Genomic DNA, 21,511 nt, shown 5'->3' on the forward strand with positions numbered 1-21,511 from the left:
ATGGTTAGACAATTATGAGGCGAAGCAAGTGTTGCGCTAGCCTACTCCATAGCAAGCCACCTACCACAATTCTAGTTTAGATAGTATCTATTCACACAATAGCTAAGATACTCCTCTATGTTAGTGTGCTCTCAAAGGCTAACTAAAGAGCCACACCAACCAACCAACCAAGCTCTCACAACTAGGTACACTAAAGAGCTTGACAACTAGTTTGCGGTAATGTAATGAGAGTGATCAAGAAGGTTATACCATCGTGTAGATGAAGGAATCGATCAATCATAAGGATGAATAACAATGAAGACCAATCACCTCGGAATCAATGATGAACACAACGATTTTTACCGAGGTTCACTTGCTTGCCGGCAAGCTAGTCCTCATTGTGGCGATTCACCCACTTGGAGGTTCACGCGAAAATTGGCTTCAAACGCCAAACCCTCAATAGGGTGCCGCACAACCAACACAAGATGAGGATCTCACAAGCCACGAGCAATCCACTAGAGTACCTTTTGGCTCTCCACCGGGGAAAGGTCAAGAACCCCTCACAATCACCACGATCGGAGCCGGAGACAATCACCAACCTCTGCTCGACGATCTTCGCTGCTCTAAGCCGTCTAGGTGGCGGCAACCACCAAGAGTAACAAGCGAAATCCGTAGCGAAACACGAACACCAAGTGCCTCTAGATGCAATCACTCAAGCAATGCACTTGGATTATCTCCCAATCTCACAAAGCTGATGAATCAATGATGGAGATGAGTGGGAGGGCTTTGGCTAAGCTCACAAGGTTGCTATGTCAATGAAATTGCCAAAGATATGAGCTTCAACCGGCCATGGGGCTTAAATAGAAGCCCCCACAAAATAGAACCATTGTACCCCCTTCACTGGGCACAACGCGGGCTGATCGGACGCTCCGATCAGGTTGACTGGACGCTGGACCTCAGCGTCCGGTCGCCCAGCGACCGCCACGTGTCCCGACTATAACGGTAACTTGTGTTCACCGGACGCTGCGCTATTAACTGACCGGACGCTGAGCCACCAGCATCTGGTCGTTTCCAGTAAGGTTTCGGAAACGCATATCGTCCACCGGACGCGTCCGGTCATGCACGACCGGACCCTGCCAACATCCGGTCAGAGACCCTAGCCTCTGAGCAGTGTCCGACAATAGGACCGGACACACCTCGCCAGTGTCCGGTCAGTCCATGACCCAGCGTCTGATCGATTGACCGACACTGGCGTCTATGCTGCCACACTTGACCGGACGCGCCGGTCCTTCTGAGACCAGCGTCCGGTCACTTAGTGACCAACAAGACTAACTCCTTTTCACCTCTAACTTCTTCACCCTTGCTCAAATGTGCCAACCACCAAGTGTATCACCTTGTGCACATGTGTTAGCATATTTTCACAAACATTTTCAAGGGTGTTAGCATTCCACTAGATCCTAAATGCATATGCAATGAGTTAGAGCATCTAGTGGCACTTTGATAACCGCATTTCGATACGAGTTTCACCCCTCTTAATAGTACGGCTATCAAACCTAAATGTGATCACACTCTCTAAGTGTCTTGATCACCAAAACAAAATAGTCATATGGTTTATACATTTGCCTTGAGCTTTTTGTTTTTCTCTTTCTTCTTTCCAAGTCCAAGCACTTGATCATCACCATGGCATCATCATCATGCTATGATCTTCATTTGCTTCACCACTTGGAATGTGCTACCTATCTCATGATCACTTGATAAACTAGGTTAGCACTTAGGGTTTCATCAATTCACCAAAACTAAACTAGAGCTTTCAGCATGGCAGGCACTCCTCGCCACAAACGTCACGTGACCCTCTGCACCGCCGTCGCACTACCCTTTGCGCAGCACGACGTGCAGGCGCCACTCGGACCCCAGCGGCAGTAACGGTGCCTCCAGCTGCCGCCCGAGTCAGAGCACCGACAACCGGTGGCCATACAGCCTGCGCAAGGAACACAAATCCACCAGCACCAGGCTGGGTCTGCGCTACCGGCCATGCGCCACCTCCTCATGCCTGACGTTGCCGTCGCACCAAGGCATAGCCTCCACACCACCACACCGTTGCAGCACCACGCCAGGACCCCCTGTCGCAACCCCCGCGCGGAGATCCGGCAGCCAGCCCGACATCCAGGTGCCCTCTTTTGCCTTCTTCGTCAGCCCGGGAGGCTACAACAGACCTCCCACATCGTGTAGGAGGGAAAACAACCCACCGCCACCATCCTCGCCGGTGCATGGGATTCCAGCAGCCGGCTCCAGTGGCGTCGAAGCAGGAGATGCGATGGGAGAGTGCAGCGGTGCTCGGTAAGGAGTCGCCCGAGACGCCGCTGGGAGCGGCATGGGCGTTATGGCATCTGTACCCCCATATATATGTATTCATTGACTACTCCCTCGACTGCATATCCTTCCACCAACCCAGTGCCGGCCCTAAGGGTAGGCCACGAGGTGCGACGGCCGAGGGCCCAAGCCTAGGTATACAAACCCTCAGGTCCTATAGTCCATTAGGCATTAGCAAACTAATAAGAAGAGAGACATAGAACTGGCTAGGCGGTCCAAAACGACAACATTGACATTTATTTCCTAGTTTTCTTTTCCCACGGCCCTCGGGTAGAGAGGAGGCGAGGAGTCACGCTGCACACAACACACTCTGATCGTGAGTTCAGGACGTGCGCCTTACACGCGTGGAGCTGGCGAGCCGCACCGCCGCAAAGAGCTAGACTACCGGAGACACGTACACACCGCACGAGGACAGCGACCAGGCATAGCTCCACGACGACGACATCTTGATTCTTTGCTTCTTATGAATTGCGATCACCGATTAGTTGTTTAGGCTCAAGGTATTTTTTTTATTTTTAATTCAAATTAATTATTTGTATAGTATTCCAGACTTCTAGTACTTTGTACCCATATAGTCATATTTTTCTTCTAATTTACATGTTAGAATTTTATAATGTTACCTAAGAAATATTTGTCATGGGTGAGAAAAGAAAATGAATATATTATTTTTTAATCTACATTATTCCTCGATAATTATCATACATCTACAAATATATTCCTTAATCTATATTGTTCCTCAATAATTATCAGACATGTTAAATTAAAAATATGTTATTGAATTTGCTTTCGTTTTGCAAGTAAAATTAGCGCCTATATATTATAAGATTTTATATATGATCAAGAGGGGCCGTTACAACGAGATCGCCGGAGGGCCATTAAAATCCTAGGACCGGCACTGCACACCAACCATTCCCGTGCATTGATGAATAAACCTTTATTGATGTGAACCTTATAATGGAGATACCTCAGCATCACTATGGAGGTTTCAAGTTGTGTGAAATCAAGATCTTAAATCTGTCTCGTTTGTTTATTTGTTGGTAGAAGATATCATATCATACACGGAAGATAGTGAACATTAATATATGAGGATACATATATCTCTATTGAGGATACATATATCAAAGCTAAGATGTGCCATTGCATGTATCCATATCTCTATTGTGGATACATATATCAACATTAAGATGTGGCATTGCATATATAAATATATCTCAGCATTATTAAGGTGTGCCACTGCACGCATCTATATACATATATATATCTCTATTGTAGATACATATCAACATTAGGATGGGCCACTGCATGTATATAAAGAAGACCGACCAAGGCAAATATATATGCATACTAGCACACAAGTTCAACAAATCTACCAGCCCTGTTCACTTCACTGAAATTTGGCTTATGCTGATGCTTATGCTGATTTATTGTGAGAAGAAAACACTGTTTGTTCACTAAAAAATACTACTGAAGTAGTTCAAGCGAAACAATAATGAAGACTGCGTGCCCAGCTCTTTGCATTGTCCTGGTGATTATGTCTCCAACCCTCTCATCCTGTGCTGATGGTACGTATAACTTCTTATATACTCACAATAATTTTATTCATGCATGGTTTGAAAAGTCGGGTGTGGATCCCATACATATGCATGATAGGTATCATCTTTTTACCTGGATGCACTTCGGAGCTTTGCGAAACAAAATGCTTGGAGTTTGCCGATGGCAGAGTGTTAAAGTACTCCCACTGCGAGGACGAGGATCATTGCGAGTGTGTGTTTGCTCCCCACGGAAGACATGCTTTAGCTGCTGCAGAGGACCATAATGGAACTTTTGTTTGAATAGGATCAAAATTGACACCAATCATGGATATATCAGCACCACTGCAAATGCCATATTGCTATTGCATGTAAATTATCCATGATACCTTTGTTATACTTTGGTTACAACTAGCTGAATTATTTCAGGCCGTACTAAGTTTTGTACATTCAAACAGAACTGGTCATTCCTCAGGTTTTGACGAATTATGCAAAACTCGACTCAGAAAGCCTTAGCACGAGACCACCCAATGAATCAGTCCCACTACTGCACACGACTTTGCCAGCACCGACGACCTGGTGCCAGTTTGTTTTCATCCCTGATGTATGGTAATGGACGTGGCTCTCTATCATGGCCTCACTGGCATGCACCACCAGAATCTGTAATTTCTCCTAGTAACATGGGATTGGCATGACCACAAGGGAAACATCCCGTGCCAGCAGAATTTGTACTTGGAAATGTATACGTGCACTCGGAAAATTCTTGTTCCTAACTGCTTTGGACCTGTCTCTTCTCTCCCTTCGAATCAAATCTTTTTCACGGCTGGAAATTGGGTTTCTGACAACAATCGAATTGGTTGCCGCGGCTGGAGCAGCGGCAGCAGGAGGACTGGAGGAGGAAGGTGATGCTGCGAAGAATAAGCGGAAGCAGTGCCCAGGGGTAACCCCGCCACCTGCGCCGCCGGCCCCTCCTCGACGCCCACGCCGCAAACCCATGGGCCTCCCCTGACGCCATCACCGCCGACGCTGCAGGGCCTCTCCGGCACCCATGCTGCTGCCACCGCGAGGTGCTCTCTCTCCCCAACCTCCCTCTCAGATATGTTCCTATTTTCTTGTCTGCAGGGGATCTATGTTCACGGTCTCATAAAACTGATGATGAGATGCAAGAACTAATAGGTCAGTTTGGTTTCCCTCAATTTTGCCTCTATACATTGTATAGAAATTCATCGTTCTCAATTGCAGCAGGCTTCAATATATAGCTTAAGTGGCACTATAACACATTCTTCGGTTTGACATGCTTCAATTTAGGATTATATCCACCGCCTTACATTCTAACCGCCAATATCCTGCATAGGCTTTCCTCATTTTATCACTAAAAATTTTCATTTTATTATTTCAGTGCACCAGTCAAATTATGATTGCCTCATCTTTGTGTTACGATCCTAACACTGAAACCCTGACATTAGCTTCCTGCCATGGCTGTGAATAACCCTAACACTGAAACCCTGACCAACAAATGGATTACTTCTAAAATTAATCACTGGTTGAATGCAAATTCATGAAAATTGGTTCAATGCCATATGATATTCTTACAGTATTAGAAGTTCTTGTGAGCAAAAGGATGTTTGTATTTTCTGTTAGTTCAGTTGCCATATTCTTAGGTGATTTTATAGATTTATCATATTTAGTTGTTTTCTTGTAATGCTGGAGGCTGAGGCTTCTATTTGGTGGCTGGTTTTTACTTTGCAGATTGATATCCAGTATTTGGCAGTCACTTCAATTTCAATGTAAATTACCCTTAACTTCAACTCCTAGTATTTGGTTTCCATAAAGAAAGTAACATTGGCTAGGACATGTTACGAATTTTGCTTTGTATTTTTTGCCTCTTGGGGTGTCAATTCTGTGCTCCGTCATTTCTGAAACAGTTTTCAGCCTTATTGGGCAATAGCTGTCATCACTAAATTAGTCTAATTAATATTCCACTTTACCTTCTCAACTTTTAGTGACCAAATTTTCTCATGATTACTTTTTTAGTAAAGAAAAAGAAACCTGGAAACTAATGATTGTTCTTTGCATTACCAAAACATGACATTATTTGTATACAGGATTACAGGTGTTTTTTCTTTTTTAATTCTGAATCATCTTTTCTTGTGTTATCTATATTTTGTTGATGCCAATTCTCTTTCCAGGGCTACTAATAAACCTCACTCAAGAGTTGGGTGACGCTGTTCTTCGAAGACTGGTAAGATCTATTCTAACATATATGTGGTGTGGTACTGTTTTTGTTGGGTTCAGAGTGTGTTCTTCGAAGACTGGTAATCTAGTACACTGTTGGTTGAATAAGTTGCGAAACAAAAAGCATCTGTCCAGTAGTATATGCAGTATACGTGATCTGTATTTTTCTACATTTTGCTATATACTAGTTTCAGGATTGCACATGCTGCTCCTTTCTACAATTTGCTTGCCTAACTAGTGATAGAATATGATGCAACGGTTAAATAAAGGGGTGCCCACTGCAGTACTACTTGATTTGCTGCTGTCTGCAATTTGATCTGCTGTTTTTTTTAACGCAATTTTTTATCTGCTGCTTGCCTGCTGCTATATGGTTTGCTCATTCAGTCATTTGTTGTTGCAGGATAACACTGCATCACCACGGGGGAGTCATTTAAGTGGCCACGGTCACTATATATGGATGGTTGCATAGATTTTCATGGTTCTATACAGGCCACCACAACTCCGTCCATGTACGTGGATTGTACTGAGATTCTGACTTAGGTAGAAATCCTCAGTACCAACACTTTCGTGAGACTGAAAGGCTAGCTCTAGCCCATTGATAACACCTTGTTAGCTTATATGTTTGTATACTTACTTAATGTTCACTTAGGTAGAAATCCTCAGGACCAACACCTTGTGCTCTTGTGCTTGTGGTCAGATTTGAATTATATATGTTCTGGTCAGATTTGAATATATATATATCGAATTTGAATTATAAATTTAAAATACACTGTAAGGGCGGTTCTAGACTGAACCGCCCCTACAAACAGGTATTATAGGGGTGGCTGTAGTAACAGCCGTCCCTACAAATCGATTTAGTAAGAGCGGTCTGGGAACCGCCCATACAAATACATGATTTGTAGAGACGGTATGGTAGGGGCGGCTGGCCAAACCGCCCCTATAAATCATCTGGAGCCCCCCTACAAAAGGTTTATGTAGTAGTGTATCCATATATATCTCTATTGTGGATACATATATCAATATTAAGATGTGCTACTGCATCTATATAAACAGGACCGAACAGGGCAATATGCATACTAGAACACAAGTCCAACAAATATACCAATACTGTTCTTCTTCACTTGCCACCCGTAATCAGCAAGACACAATGAGCACCAAGTGCGCAGCTCTTTGCATTGTCCTGGTGATTATGTCTTCAACCCTCTCATCCTCTGAGGATGGCACGTATATAACCTCTTATGTAGTTACAATAATCTCATTCCTGTGTGGTTTAAAAAACTCAGACCATATATGCTTGCAGATGTTTGGAGGATATGTAGTCATTTTCTCTATTAGGTCCAGTGTTCGCCTAAACGGATTAAACGACCATTTAAACGGCCAGTAAACGGTAAACGGTGGTAAACTATTTTGTTTAGGAGGTAAACGGAAATTAAACGGTTGACCGTTTAAACGGTCAAAAAATAGGAAAAACGGTCTAAACGGTCTAAACGGAATGGAGATAAACAGCATTAAACGGGCTAGACAGTTGTTTAAACGGCTGTTTAGGCGAACACAAGGTAAATCTAGTTCAGTTTTGTATGGATAAATTTGTATACTTAAGTTTATTATATTTATAAATGTGTACACTTGATATGTTACATGCATAAATATCTATATTTGGTTCTTTTCACATGCATAAATACATATACATACCAAAATAATTGATTTTTACTCGGATAAATATATATAAATGCTAGAATACTTGATTTTTTACATGCACATATATAATTATATATATTTTTTTAAAGTACAATACCGTTTAGACCGTTTAACTTCGTTTAAACACCGTGTAAACAGCCTAAACTCTAAACGAAGGGCGACCGTGTATAGACCGTTTACCGTTTAGGAAAACATTGATTAGGCCAATGTTAGCATCGAAAGCACACAAACATGTAATAACCTCTCTAGCGAGTATTGGTAGTGCATTGTTGAGGCGACATTCGAATGACCACCTTACGAACCTTTTTCTAGCAACACGCACCTCAGGGAGGTGTTGGGTTTATTAGGGCTACCAATAGTGATGAGCCAATGCCACTGGCTAGTCCACGACCCGCAGCCCAAGAATCAACCGAATCACGCTAGCATTTCGCCAAGCACATCTTTAATCGGTGTGTCGTCCCATCATGACAAAATTTCTTCTGCTACCTCTAGTGCACGATGTTGACTACAAATGGAAGGTGTATATAGAGGGTTTCCTCCATGAAACAAGGTTCCTCCCACAACGAGCTCATTTTTGGGCTACAAATGACTACGAAGGGAAGGCGTATGGGGATGTGGTTGCGTGGGACTAGGAGAGATCAGTTGTTCGGACACATGATTTATAAGTAGAAGCAATGGCTATAGGTGGATCCAATGGTTTTGAGAATAAAGTAAATTGAAGGTTGCTGGATCCAACGGCATAGAAACACTGTTGGCTCAACCAAAAACCAGGCAGTAATTTCACAATATAGCTGGCAGGCAAAGCCAAAAACCAGCAGTGAAATATCACTACCTGGTGGTGATTTGACCTGACATTGAAATCCTAACTATCACTGCCGTTTGGTGATTAGACTCGGCAGTGTTATAACAGTTCCGGTTGGCAGGTTCAACTGACAGTGATATATCTCGCCATGCCGGTTTATTAGGGTCGTCAAACATTGACCGATTCTAGGTTTACAACCTGACAGTGAAGAGCAATCACTGCCAGCTCCAGCGTACCCAGCAGTAACTGCTTGTTCTGACGTAACCTTTCCTTCTCTGAACCTTATAATGGAGATACCTCAGCATTTATCTGGATGGTTCAAATTGTGTAAAATCATTTCTAAAATGTGCCTCATTTATTTATTGGGTTAAGTCCAATTTACACCCTCCAACTTGCAGCAAAGTTCGGATTTCAACCTCGAACTTCAAAATCGGACAACTTTGGCCCTCCAACTCTCGAAAAAGTTCAACTTTCAACCTTCTGGGCGGTTTTGCTGGTGAACAGTAACTTTTGATATTTTCGGGAGTGCTGAAATTTTATATTATTTTTTCGAGCATCTTAACGTCCTCAAATGAAAAAACTCAAAACTACAAAGTTGTAGATCTCATCGAGGTCTATAATTTACATATAAAAATTATCTTCATCCGACATCGTATTGAAGGGTTTTCTATTTTTTGAAATTTGAGTCTCATCACGCGATAAAATATGGTGCTGAAATTTTATATTATTTTTTCGAGCATCTTACTGTCCTCAAATGAAAAAACTCAAAACTACAAAGTTGTAGATCTCATCGAGGTCTATAATTTACATATAAAAAGTATCTTCATCCGACATCGTATTAAAGGGTTTTCTATTTTTTGAAATTTGAGTCTCATCACGCGTGAAACAATTTTGTCGCGTGATGAGACTCAAATTTCAAAAAATAGAAAACCCTTCAATACGATGTCGGATGAAGATAATTTTTATATGTAAATTGTAGACCTCGATGAGATCTACAACTTTTTAGTTTTGAGTTTTTTAATTTGAGGATAGTAAGATGCTCGAAAAAATAATATAAAATTTCAGCACCATATTTTATCGCGTGATGAGACTCAAATTTCAAAAAATAGAAAACCCTTTAATACGATGTTGGATTGAAGATAATTTTTATATGTAAATTGTAGATCTCGATGAGATCTACAACTTTGTAGTTTTAAGTTTTTTCATTTGAGGACGTTAAGATGCTTGAAAAAATAATATAAAATTTTGGCACTCCTGAAAATATCAAAAGTTACTGTTCACCCGCAAAACCGCCCCAGAAGGTTGAAAGTTGAACTTTTTTTTAGAGTTGGAGGGCCAAAGTTGTCCGGTTTTGAAGTTCGATGTTGAAATCCGAACTTTGCTGCAAGTTGGAGGGTGTAAATTGGACTTAACCCTTATTTATTTATTTATTGGTAGAAGATACCAAATCATACAAGCAAGATGGTTCAACATTAATATATGATATGAGGATACATATATCTCTGTTACGGATACATGTATCTCTTTTTGTGGATACATATATCAATTAACATTAAGATGTGCCGCTGCATGTAACCATATATATCTCTTTTAATTTGTGGATACATATATCAACATTAAGATGTGCCACTACATGTATACATATATATCTCTATTGTGGATACATATATCAACATTAAGATGTGCCACTACATGTATCCATATATATCTCTATTGTGGATACATATATCAGTATTAAGATGTGCCACTACATGTATCCATATATATGTCTATTGTGGATACATATATCAACATTAAGATGTGCTACAGCATGTATATAAACAGGACCGAACACAGCAATATGCATACCAGAACACAAGTCCAACAAATATACCAATACTATTCTTCTTCGCTTGGCACTCATAATCCGCAAGACAATGAGGACCGAGTGCGCAGCTCTTTGCATTGTCCTGGTGATTATGTCTTCAACTCTCATCCTCCAAGGATGGTACGTATATAACCTCTTATGTAGTTACAATAATTCCGTTCCTGCATCCAGAAATTTTAGAGTACACGCATGCGCGCCCGTTCGGTGGTACTGTGTGTTTCCCACGCACGGGAGGCGACGTGCCTCCCAATCTCTTCTTTGCTTGTATATAGACGTGCACGCGTGTGTGTGCGTGTGGTGTGAGTGTGGAGTGTGTAGGTTGTGTACGTCCAAGTTATACCCGATCAAAAATAGAATCTCAGATGTGGATCATATATGCATGCAGTTGTTCAGAGGATAGGTCTGATTTTACCAGCTGGATGCACTCTACCGCTTTGCCAAACAAGATGCTCGGAGTTTGCCAAGAAGAATGGCGCAGTGGTAAAGATGTGCTTCTGTGCGGCGGAGAATAATTGTGAATGCTTGTATGTTCAGCAACAGCATCTACCCCTTACTACAGAAGTCATGGGATTAGCTGCTGCAGAGGACGATAATGGAACTTTTGTTTGAATATATACGATTAAAATTAACACAGACGATGGATAGGATCATTACATGACGATGAATAATTTATCCATGACCTGTTTCCATCTGACTGTAATAAAATGATTGCGTATCTTTCTTATATATACTTTTGTTCTCCCAACGTATATCTTCCATTCAGGATACAACTAAATTATTTGAGGCCGTGCTGAGTTTTGTATTTTCAAATAGACCTGGTGATTCCTCAGGTTTGGTCGAGTTATGCGGAGAAAGCCTTGGAGGATATGACCAAATGGCAAGTAGGTCCCCATTTGCCACCGACTACAGGAATGGATTTGATGTCCCTAATAAGAGGGCTCCTATTATAGTGGACAAAAAAGCAGACCATCAAAAATAAGTAAAGCCCTCAAATCAAGAGTAAGACTAGAGTCCTGATTTGAGGTCACCCGTTGAAGTTGACCTAATACACTAAAGTATTTGCTAGTTTGAAAAAAAAAAGACAAAAAGCCCTCATGTTTTACGAGCTTAAGTTTGACCAACTATATATAAAAAATATGGTATCAAATAAAATAATATTAAATTAATTATGAAATGTATTTTTATAATAAATTTATTTGAAGTCATAAATGTAAATGTTATTTACTAGAAACTTAGTCAAACGTGAATATTTTAACTGATGTGCAATCTATAGTTGTATTTTTTTTTTTTTGACCGAGCCAGTATAATCTTTGTTTATTTGTGTACTTTTGCTTTGTCAGTACCTTTTTCTTATTATTATTACTCCTTTCATGAGTCAATGTCAGTCGTTGAAATGGAGATGGTTGCCACGTACGTAGTGAAGCTAGCGCAGCGGCTGCAGAGCTCCAACCCCAAGCGCAGATGGAGATGGTTGCCACGTGTCCAATGAGTCAATCTCTTCCTCCGCGTTTTCTCCACGCGAGGAGGACACAAGAAGCAAGATTCGTTTTCGTCACCAGCGGAACAGCAGAGTGCATCGGCTGCAGAGCTCCAACCCAGGCGCCAGACACCCGGAAGCGGAAGCGAGTCCGGTCCGAGAAGCTTCCAGATTTCCTTGCGAAGCCCCGCCATGTCGCCAATCAAGGTATACGCGTACAGGTGGTCGCAACCCTGCCGCGCCGTCATCATCTTCTGCAGGTAGGTCTGCACTCTGCTCCCTTCGGTTCTTCAAGCAGTCCCGGCCGCTCGATTCTTGATGTCCGCCGCAGCGCGCAGGGTGAACAAGATCGATTTCGAGGAGGTCACGGTGGATCTGTTCAAGTCTCAGAACCTTACCCCTGAATTCAAAAGTACCCCCTTTTCCCCTCATTAGTCACCGTCCTCATGCTCATCCGAATCCTGATTTCCGTCCTCTTTCTGGCCAATATTGCTGCAATTGTTTAAACTGTGTCTCAAATTGAGTGCCAATTATTATGTGTACTATGCTAATCAATCGAGAAAATTGGCTATTTGCCATTGCAAACAATGGGCTTCGCAAAATTGCCATCCAAAAGATTGACTTCGCAAAATTGCCAACCTAAAGATGTATACTTTGTTTTTGTTGCCATAATCCATATTTAGCTCCTTTGTTTCCTAAACATGTATGTACATATGTTCTTTCACTACTAGTGGTGGAAAATTCATGAAACTCATCTGGCTAGTATTTGCCGACCTGCTTGATTTCCTCTGATTGCTGCTCCTCTCTTCAGAGATAAACCCAATGGGACAAGTTCCAGCAATAGTCGATGGAAGGTTTAAACTTTTTGAAAGGTGCGCCCAATCAAAACTCGTATGGGTGAATTCCCCTTATTTATGAGTTGCCTGCTGATTGTCCCTAACTTTGTTGAAACCTCATCTATAAACATTCACTAACATAGATTCAGTACATTTGGCTTCATTGCTATTTAAAAATATGTTTGTTCACTTTTTTCTTTTTGCCTTCGACATATGTAATTTACAAACCAATGTTATTTTAATTCTGACAAGCACAAAAAGGGCTAGGAGGCATCTGCCCAAGCGAATGTTATAGACCTTGCTACAAGTTTGTTTAATCACAGTCCATGTAACTAGGACCACCCTTTAGAATTATTTGTTTCATTATGTGTATCATCCTCTACATGCTTCAACTTTGCTAATAATACTACTGATATTAAATATGTGTAGTATCTCTAGGTAGTTTTCCAAGGCTTCTACTACATGTTGCATAGATCCAGAGATTTGGTTTAAAGAAATTGTAAGGAGATTGGACATAGTAGCCTAATGCTATCTGCAGCAGCCTGTAATTTGAGTTGCCAACGACTAGGTGCCTCTGCCTTTGTTTTGCAGAGCACTGATCCAACTCTGATCTCCTCGCCTCAAATATCTTCACAATGGATAATTGACTTACTGTGATGAAACTTGACATTTTTTTACAGTCATGCCATTTTGAGGTATCTTGCGTCGGTCTTCCCCGGAGTTGCAGATCACTGGTACATTACATAACAGAAATGATTCCCAATTTATTTTTCTTTAAAGTTGCTGTTTCTTCTGGACTACCTTTTGCAAACTGTATCACATTGAATTGTTGTGTGCTTCAGTAACTTGTAAGCTGATGACATTTAAAAATGATTTGCTTTGTGCAGCATATAAAATATTTCCCTGTAAGATTCAAAGTGATGAGTTTGATGTAGTCTGATCAAGTTATAAACTCATTTTTTTCAGTTTTGTTTTGTATTAGTATGTCAAAGAGATCTGTCTCTTCATGAAAATTGAATTATTTCAGTAACTTCAGAGCTCATGAGTTTGTGCAGAGAATTTGAGTTTTTTAGCCACTATGAAGATGTTTTGTTTTACCATTTAAGTAGCAAGGCTGGCAGAAGCTATACCAAACTTTTCCAGAAACCTAGTCAACTTTCTGGCAATGATTGATTTGTTGAAGTAGTTATATTGAAGCTGGATCATGATTCATAAGGCAGGATCATGTTGCTTAGTTGCTAGAGCTGGATTGCTTGAATTGATTAATTTTTCTATAACAAGTGCTCAAAGTATGCAGATTTCTTAATGCAGAATGGGTCTATATCAGAAAATTAATAAGTAGCCTTACTTGAACAGGATAATGTGTGTTCTATTTAGATGATTGTTGCGAGTCATATATCTTCCTTGGTAATCTTGGAGCCACTGTTTTTGACATTTTGTATGATACAGGTATCCAGCTGACTTGTTTACCAGAGCCAAAATTGAATCAATCTTGGATTGGCATCACTCAAATTTGCGTCTTGGTGCAGGTGAGAACCAAAGTTACTCATGGAAGGTACCTCTAGGCTATTGTGGAGTAATCATTTACCATGAATTATTTCGGTATTTGGTTTGCATCCTATCCATCTTATAATCCTGTGAATTTGGCGGGATGGCACCAATACTTATTTGTGTTCCAGCCTTGTGCTTATGGTGCATGTCGTAGTGATGGAATAATCCATTCTACTACTCAAACTGAATAAATAGGTTATGTTTGGATTTAGTGTTGAAGGCTCCACTGATCATCTGGTTTGTTTTAACCCAACACCTTTTATGTATTCACTTGAGATTGTGCAGTGTAGTCAGACATCAATTATCTTTCAATGGAAATAGGCAATCCTCCAAAACTGTGCTGGATCATACTTTTTTCATCCACCTAGTAATGTAGTTTTGTGTCTCAAAAAAATACCCCCTTTATCATATATTGATTGTTTATGCCTGTGCAGGAACCTTTGTATACTACACTGCATTGGCACCTTTTCTTGGCCTTAGGCCACGTCCAGATGCTACAAAACATGCAGAAAAAGTGCTGATGCAATCCCTGGCAAGGATTGAATCCGTATGGCTGAAAGGTGACGCCAAGTTTTTACTGGGTAGTCCCCAGCCATCAATCGCAGATCTAAGCCTTGTTTGTGAGATAATGCAATTGGAGGTGTGTACGTTCCTTATTTAAATCTATTGTGTATGTTTTCCTTGCCAGGAGTTAAAGTTTGGTGCCATTGCAGCATGGGCATAACACTAGGCCTGCTGTATTTGTTCTATCTTTTTATTAAGATCAAAATGCAGACTTCAATGCTGTTTATTAGTAGCGAATGACAGTGCGACAATTTTTAATTAAGAAGGTTAAGAGCTGAACCAGTGTTCAAACAGTGCTCCTAGGATAATGACTAATTGCAATTCATTAAAAAAACTACTTCTTGAATAGAGTGTTCCTTATTTTTTTTTTTTGACGGCAAGAGTGTTCCTTAGGTTGGTGACATTTCCATACCTTTACCTAATATATATTTTGTATGGTCCGAAGCCTGAGAGCTGCCTATGGCTTTGGTCACAGCTCGTGCCCCTGATCGAATTTCTGCTTTCCATGTTTGTTTTTTGTGTTTAATTATCCTCTACTTGGTAGCAAGAGGAAGGCCATAATTCACTGTGGTATTTGCCTTCAATTGTGGTAGAGTTGCTCTAGAATGCTGTTTTCTCATTAGACTCAAGAGTTTGTGAGATTATGTTTGTCTGCAGTGTTATGTTATTGTGTTAACACATGGCTTGTAGGCTCTTGGTGATGATATGCGGAACAAATTTCTGGGAGGTCATGAGAGGATCCTCACTTGGATCGACAATGTGAGGAAAGCCACAAGTCCTCACTTTGACGAAGCCCACATGTTCCTCTTCGAAGTGAAGGCACAAATGCAAAGCAAGGCCGCCGCTGCCGCAGCAAAACAGGGTGGTTCTGAGGCAAGCTCAAAGCTCAAATTCGCATCGAAGCTTTGATAGATTGTGTTGAGAGAAGCGACGAGGGTTCAATATAGGTAGATAGAAAGAAGAGTATAGACAATGACAAGAGACAACTGGTTGTGTGTCCAGCATTTTGCTGCCTAGGGCCTGGATTTTCCTGTGGGTAAAAAGGATCCGATCCTTTGGTATGGTAATGTGCAACTCCTAATTTCAGTTTTATGCTTAATTTTGACTAACATAGCGCGAAAGGGTGCCTAGGCACACTCTTCCTAGGTTGAAGTAGGAGTTATTTGTAAATATGACGTCACTTCAGGGAGTACTTTCCAAATCTACCAAACTGGCTCAAAAACCAAACCGAGGCCTCTGTCTTCCCCTTTGTTCATGCTTGATAGAGATCTAGGGTTAGAGATATAAGGCTATCTCTAAAAACTACACCTAAAATACAAGACATATTCGACCTTTGGGTATCGCTACAGGCAAAGGATTCAATACTCATTCGGCATCTTCTCCAACGATAAGACTCAAAAGAGAATCATTTCTGCAAATGAGTTTTGTGAAGAGAGGATACTCATATTTGGGTTGTGCCTCTCAGGCAACCCAAAATGAGTCTCCCATATAAGTATTTTGTTGGAAGCCGATTTTTGGTCTCTTACTACCCATTTTGAATTTGGGTATTCATATGAGTTTATTGTTGGAGACAGTCCAAGAAGGGACGATGCTATGATAGCTATGATATATCAAATTCTTCCATTGAAGAGTAAAATTGTGGGAATTTAGAGCATCCTAGTCTTGTTGTTTCCCACATTTTGCATCTCCATTTTTTTAGTGGATTGTTTGCTTGTTTCTGCTTCTTATTTTTCTATCATAGTGCTGCTGAGAACACTGAGGACTGAGGTGAGGCACATGTTTTTTTTCCGTTCTCAACATTGCACCATTCGAAGGCACATTGCAAAATCGAGGCTCCGTGTTGGCAAGAGATGACAGAGTTACCCACCAATGATATGGAAAAAGTACTTTCATGCAATCGAATCCCATCGTGACATCGTGTGGAAAAAGTGAAAAGTGGAGTGAGCCTTTGAGCCATTCCCTAAGGGCAGGGCCAACGCTGACCAAATTGAGTAGTGGTTTGAGGTTAAAGTTATTTGCCATGTAGGCCTTGGTGAGTTCCTTTCCCTAACGTTTAGTCCCTATCTCATTGGATGTTTAACACATACATAAAGTATTAAATATAGACAAAAAATAACTAATTGCACATATTGTGACTAATTTGCGAGACGAATTTTTTAAGTCTTATTAGTCCATGATTTAACAATATGGTGCTACAGTAAAACTAAGTAAACATGTGCTAATGCCGGATTAATTAGGCTTAATAAATTCATCTCGTGGAGTACTGAGGATTTCTGTAATTTATTTTATTATTACTATCCGAACACTTCGATGTAACACTTCTAAACTTCAGCCCCTGAATTTAAGGCCATAGATATAAACAGTTTGGAGATTTCAAATTGACAACGCAGGTTGTTACTGCCTATTCAATGTTGACCCTAGCGTTCCTTCTTTCATAGACTCTCAGCCCTGAGAAAACGTATAGCAGACCTTCAACTTTTGGCAATGCGCTCTCTAGTGGTACCTTATCTCTTTTGTCAGACCTTTTTGCAGGCAGCACTGCACCCTGCAAAACCACTATCCGAAACTAACGTGTATGATGCATGCGAACGTGGAAGCTGGGCATATAGCCACCGTGTAGCGTTGGAGACGGCTTAATGCTCCCGCGTGTGGAAAAGGTGAAAAGTGGACTGAGCCTTTGAGCCATTTTCTAAGGCCTTTTCCAACGCTGGATTTTTACTTGTAGTCCCAAAGGCTACGTAGGATCAAATAGAAAAAGTAGGTGCTTTATATTTGTCATATAGGCTTAGAGAAGCTACATATGCTTGGGAGAGAGAATATAGTCCATGCCAAAAAAGAAGAGAGAGAGAAAATAAAGGTGAGGCATGATGAAAGAAAAAAGTTTCTATACAAACCACAAGCCACAAGTAATAATAGTTTACATTGTGTAAATAATAGTCTTAATATTTTCTAGTCTATGTGGATCACTTTATATGTACTAGAACTACTTAGAGTGTTAGCCTGCCCTTGCTCCCGCTTGGCTATTGCCTGTTAGTCGTATCCCCACGTTTGCATGACGTGATCTCCACATGACACAATTTAGCCCTTGTTTAGTTTCACCCCAACTTCCAAAAAGTTGCTACAGTACCTGTCACATCGAATGTTTGCGGCCCGTGCATGGAACATAAATGTAGACGAAAAGAAAAACTAATTGCACAGTTTGGTGGGAAATTGCGAGACGAACGTTTTGAGCCTAATTAGTCCATGTTTGAACACTATTTGCTAAATAAAAACGAACGTGCTACAGTAGCCCCAAAATCCAAATTCCTGGAACTAAACACAGCCTTAACAGCTCTGCAGACCGTCAGAGTGGCTTTTAGGGATAATAAGTGCTTCTTCCGATAAAAGGAAGAAGCCCCGACGCAGCGCGTGATGTAATAGAAATTTTTTGGTAGAAGTTTGCATTTTATATCTAACAAAAGATAGAAAAAGATCCAGTCGCCCGGACGAACACCCATGCCTGCACATTCCCATTTCGCGCGCCTCACGTGGGGGCCTAGATTGCTCCGAATGTCACTAGTATCGAGAAAGAGGAGGAGGGAGTAGCGTCCGCTTGCGCCTCTGGCTCGGATGCCTAGCCGGTTCCGGGAGGAGAAGACACCGAGGCGAGACAGCAGAAGGCGATGAGGGAGATGCAGCACTAATCTACTTTTGAAACATCTAAATGCAACACTTGCAACATACATCTGAAGATAGATGAAACACTTAAAACATGCTCTGAAACATTTGCAAAAAACACCTGAAAAACACTTGAAACCATTGTAAAACATATGCAACATCTAGATAAAACAATTGCAACATATATGTGAAACATATGCAACATCCAAATAAACGCAGTTGAAACATACGACTGAAAAAACAGATGAAACATTGTGAACATAACCTTACAACATATGTGTACAACCATTGCAACATATACAACATCTAAATAAACACACTTGAAACATACGGCCGAAAAAACAGATGAAGCATTGGGAACAGAATCTTGCAACATATGTGTAGAACCATTGCAATATTTATAAACACACTTGAAACATACGTCTGAAAAAATAGATGAAACATTGAGAACAGAATCTTGCAACATATATGTACAACCATTGCAACATATGCAACATTCAAATAAACACACTTGAAACATACGGCTGAAAAACATATGAAATATTAGGAACAAAAATTTGCAAATATGTGTACAACCATTGCAACATATGCAACATTTATAAACACACTTGAAACATACGCCTGAAAAAAACAGATGAAACATTGGGAACAAATCTTGCAACATATGTGTACAGCCATTGCAACATATGCAACATTATAAACACAGTTGAAACATACGTCTGAAAAAACAGATGAAACATTGAGAACAAAATCATGCAACATACGTGAACAACCATTGCAACATACGTAATATTCCGATCTACTTTTGCAACATCCATATGAATACACTTGCAACATACCTATGAAATATTTGAAACACTTGAAACATGGACTTGCAACATGCTCTTTAAGTGCAACATCTCCTTACTGCTTGGCTCGTCGGCGTGTGGAGTTCACCGGTGTAGAGCTCGCCGCTCCGATGGAGAAGACCGTGGCAAGTCTGGTGGAGAAAGCCACGGCGGGTCCGCACACTGGACAAGGTCGCGACGAGCTTTAGGCGCAGTGGAGAGGGAGGAAGACCGGTTGTCGCGCTTGGGCGCGGTGGAGATGCTGGCCGAAGGCGCGATAGAGAGGAGGCGCGGTGGAGAGCACGGCAGTGTGGCGGAGCGCGGTTGTAGAGCACTGCCGCAACGCTACGATGAGGTGAGTTTTTTTAGAGCGGCCGCGAGGCGAGTGGACTAGCAGATAGGAGGCGGTCATTTGGCAGACGGACACCTGCTTCCCAGAATTATCGAAAAAGGACCCGACAAAAGACCACATTTATTATTTTTTTAGCTCATGTTGAGAGTCTTTGATCTAGTGTGGTTAGCTTTTAGGAGCAAAAATGCCCGTGCGTTGCAATGAGACAGCCTGGAAAGCATGGTGTGCACTCGAGCTCCACCTCGTCCTCGTAGCTATGTCCTGCGGCTCTGGCCAAGCTTCGCGCATCGCCCTCAAGTCTATGGCCCACGGCCGACCAAGCTTCGCTGCAATCGTTTGTTCCACACTATGCGTCGTCATCGTGGTCCGAGCACCTGAGCTCCGCGTCGTCGTTGCGCTCGAGCTCCACCTCGTTTTGGCCTGCGCTCGTGCTCGTCCTCGCCGGCAGGGTCGGGACTAGGCCTAGGGCCAGTAGGGCCATGGCCCTAGTTGCGGCCCAAATTGTTTTTTTTGGAACAGGTCTTCAATTTTGGCCCAACAACGAGCAGAGTAGGGCAAACCATAGAATCTCTCGGTGCCTCGGTCGCTCACGCCGTCACGCACTGCTCGTGGCTCTTCTTCCTCTTCCCGCTTGCATCACGCGCCACCGCTCTTGCCTCCCGCTCACATCTCGCACTCACCGGCGTCGGCGCGGCGGCACCCAGCCTGCTCGGCCCTCGCCTGCCGGCGGCTGCCGTCGCCCTCACGGGGCCGAGCCCCCGGCCCGCCGCAGCGCCGCCGCAGCCCTAGGCTTCACGCGGTGCCTGCGCCTGTGCTTGCCGGAGCCCCGTATTGCCCAATAGAGCAGCTGAACAGAATAGCCGAGCGGGCCAGCAGGGAGCACCGCGGACGCCTGATCGACCATCCGTAGCGAGCTTAACGCGGCCACGGGTCCGTGTTCCCCGATGAGGAGTTGCAGCGGCGGCTAGCCGAGTTCTGACGTGATTTAGACGCCGTTAGCCGGATCAAGAACCACCCTCGGTTTACCTAGGAGGCTACGACGCATGCCGCCGGGTCCTCGTCGCCAAGGAGACCCAGTGGAAGCGCTATGGGCAGGTTCATGTGGACTGACTTCTTGGGTCGAGCATTCGACATGTTCTTTTCCTCGCCCAAACTAAAACCCCTCCATTCTTATTCTTATATAATTTTCCAGTGCTGCCCAGAACTCGACTCAAATTCGTATACGTAACATAGAGGGAAGCATGCACCACATAAACCGGATAAAAGGAAATGGATTGAACCAGGCAACAGCCACTCAGGGTGGGCGTTCGGTTTTCGGTTCGGTTCTCTCGGTTATTGATGAAATTCGGTTCCTGGAAAATGGGAACCGGTCGGTTCCAAAAAAATTTAGGAACCGAGCATTTCGGTACTCGGTTATTTCGGTTCGGTTCCGGTTCTAACCGAACTAACCGAATTTTTTCAGAAGACCTCAGGACAACAATAAATATACCTGTTGTAAGGCAAATTTATGTAACACTATGTTCATTTTTCATAATAACAATGTATAAAAAAACAATAGCAATACAGTACACACAAATATATAGCAGTTCAAATATAAAACACTACCCATAAACCAAACATAATCTTACAAATACAAGTAAGTAAAGTATAATTCATGTAATTCGGTTAACCGAGAGTAGGAACCGAATTTTCTTTGGTTATTTCGGTTCCTCAATATCAGGAACCGAATAAGGAACCGAATTTTTTGGTTTCGGTTTCGGTTCTGAA

General features: G+C 42.1%; 1 protein-coding gene and 1 long non-coding RNA gene across 4 annotated transcripts; both read left to right on the forward strand.

The window, feature by feature from the left end:
* The first annotated feature begins 4,737 nt into the window (after positions 1 to 4,737).
* Positions 4,738 to 11,195, forward strand: LOC136486962 (uncharacterized). 3 transcript variants are annotated; one of them, XR_010767091.1, is made up of 5 exons: positions 4,738 to 5,665; positions 6,068 to 6,120; positions 6,514 to 6,622; positions 10,423 to 10,600; positions 10,866 to 11,195. It is a non-coding gene; the product is annotated as an uncharacterized lncRNA (long non-coding RNA). The 3 variants fall into 3 exon arrangements; XR_010767090.1 differs by having other exon boundaries at positions 10,423 to 11,195; XR_010767092.1 differs by lacking the exon at positions 10,423 to 10,600.
* Positions 11,196 to 11,956: 761 nt separating this feature from the next.
* LOC136486961 (glutathione S-transferase T1-like) lies at positions 11,957 to 16,007 on the forward strand. Its single transcript, XM_066484052.1, has 7 exons — positions 11,957 to 12,217; positions 12,296 to 12,369; positions 12,769 to 12,829; positions 13,474 to 13,527; positions 14,243 to 14,322; positions 14,779 to 14,984; positions 15,599 to 16,007. The coding sequence occupies exons 1-7, from the start codon at positions 12,150 to 12,152 to the stop codon at positions 15,815 to 15,817; spliced, it is 762 nt and encodes a 253-aa protein (XP_066340149.1). The 5' UTR covers positions 11,957 to 12,149; the 3' UTR covers positions 15,818 to 16,007.
* Positions 16,008 to 21,511: the final 5,504 nt, after the last annotated feature.

This window comes from Miscanthus floridulus, chromosome 10 (genome assembly GCF_019320115.1).
Source record: "Miscanthus floridulus cultivar M001 chromosome 10, ASM1932011v1, whole genome shotgun sequence".
Taxonomy (NCBI): domain Eukaryota; kingdom Viridiplantae; phylum Streptophyta; class Magnoliopsida; order Poales; family Poaceae; genus Miscanthus; species Miscanthus floridulus.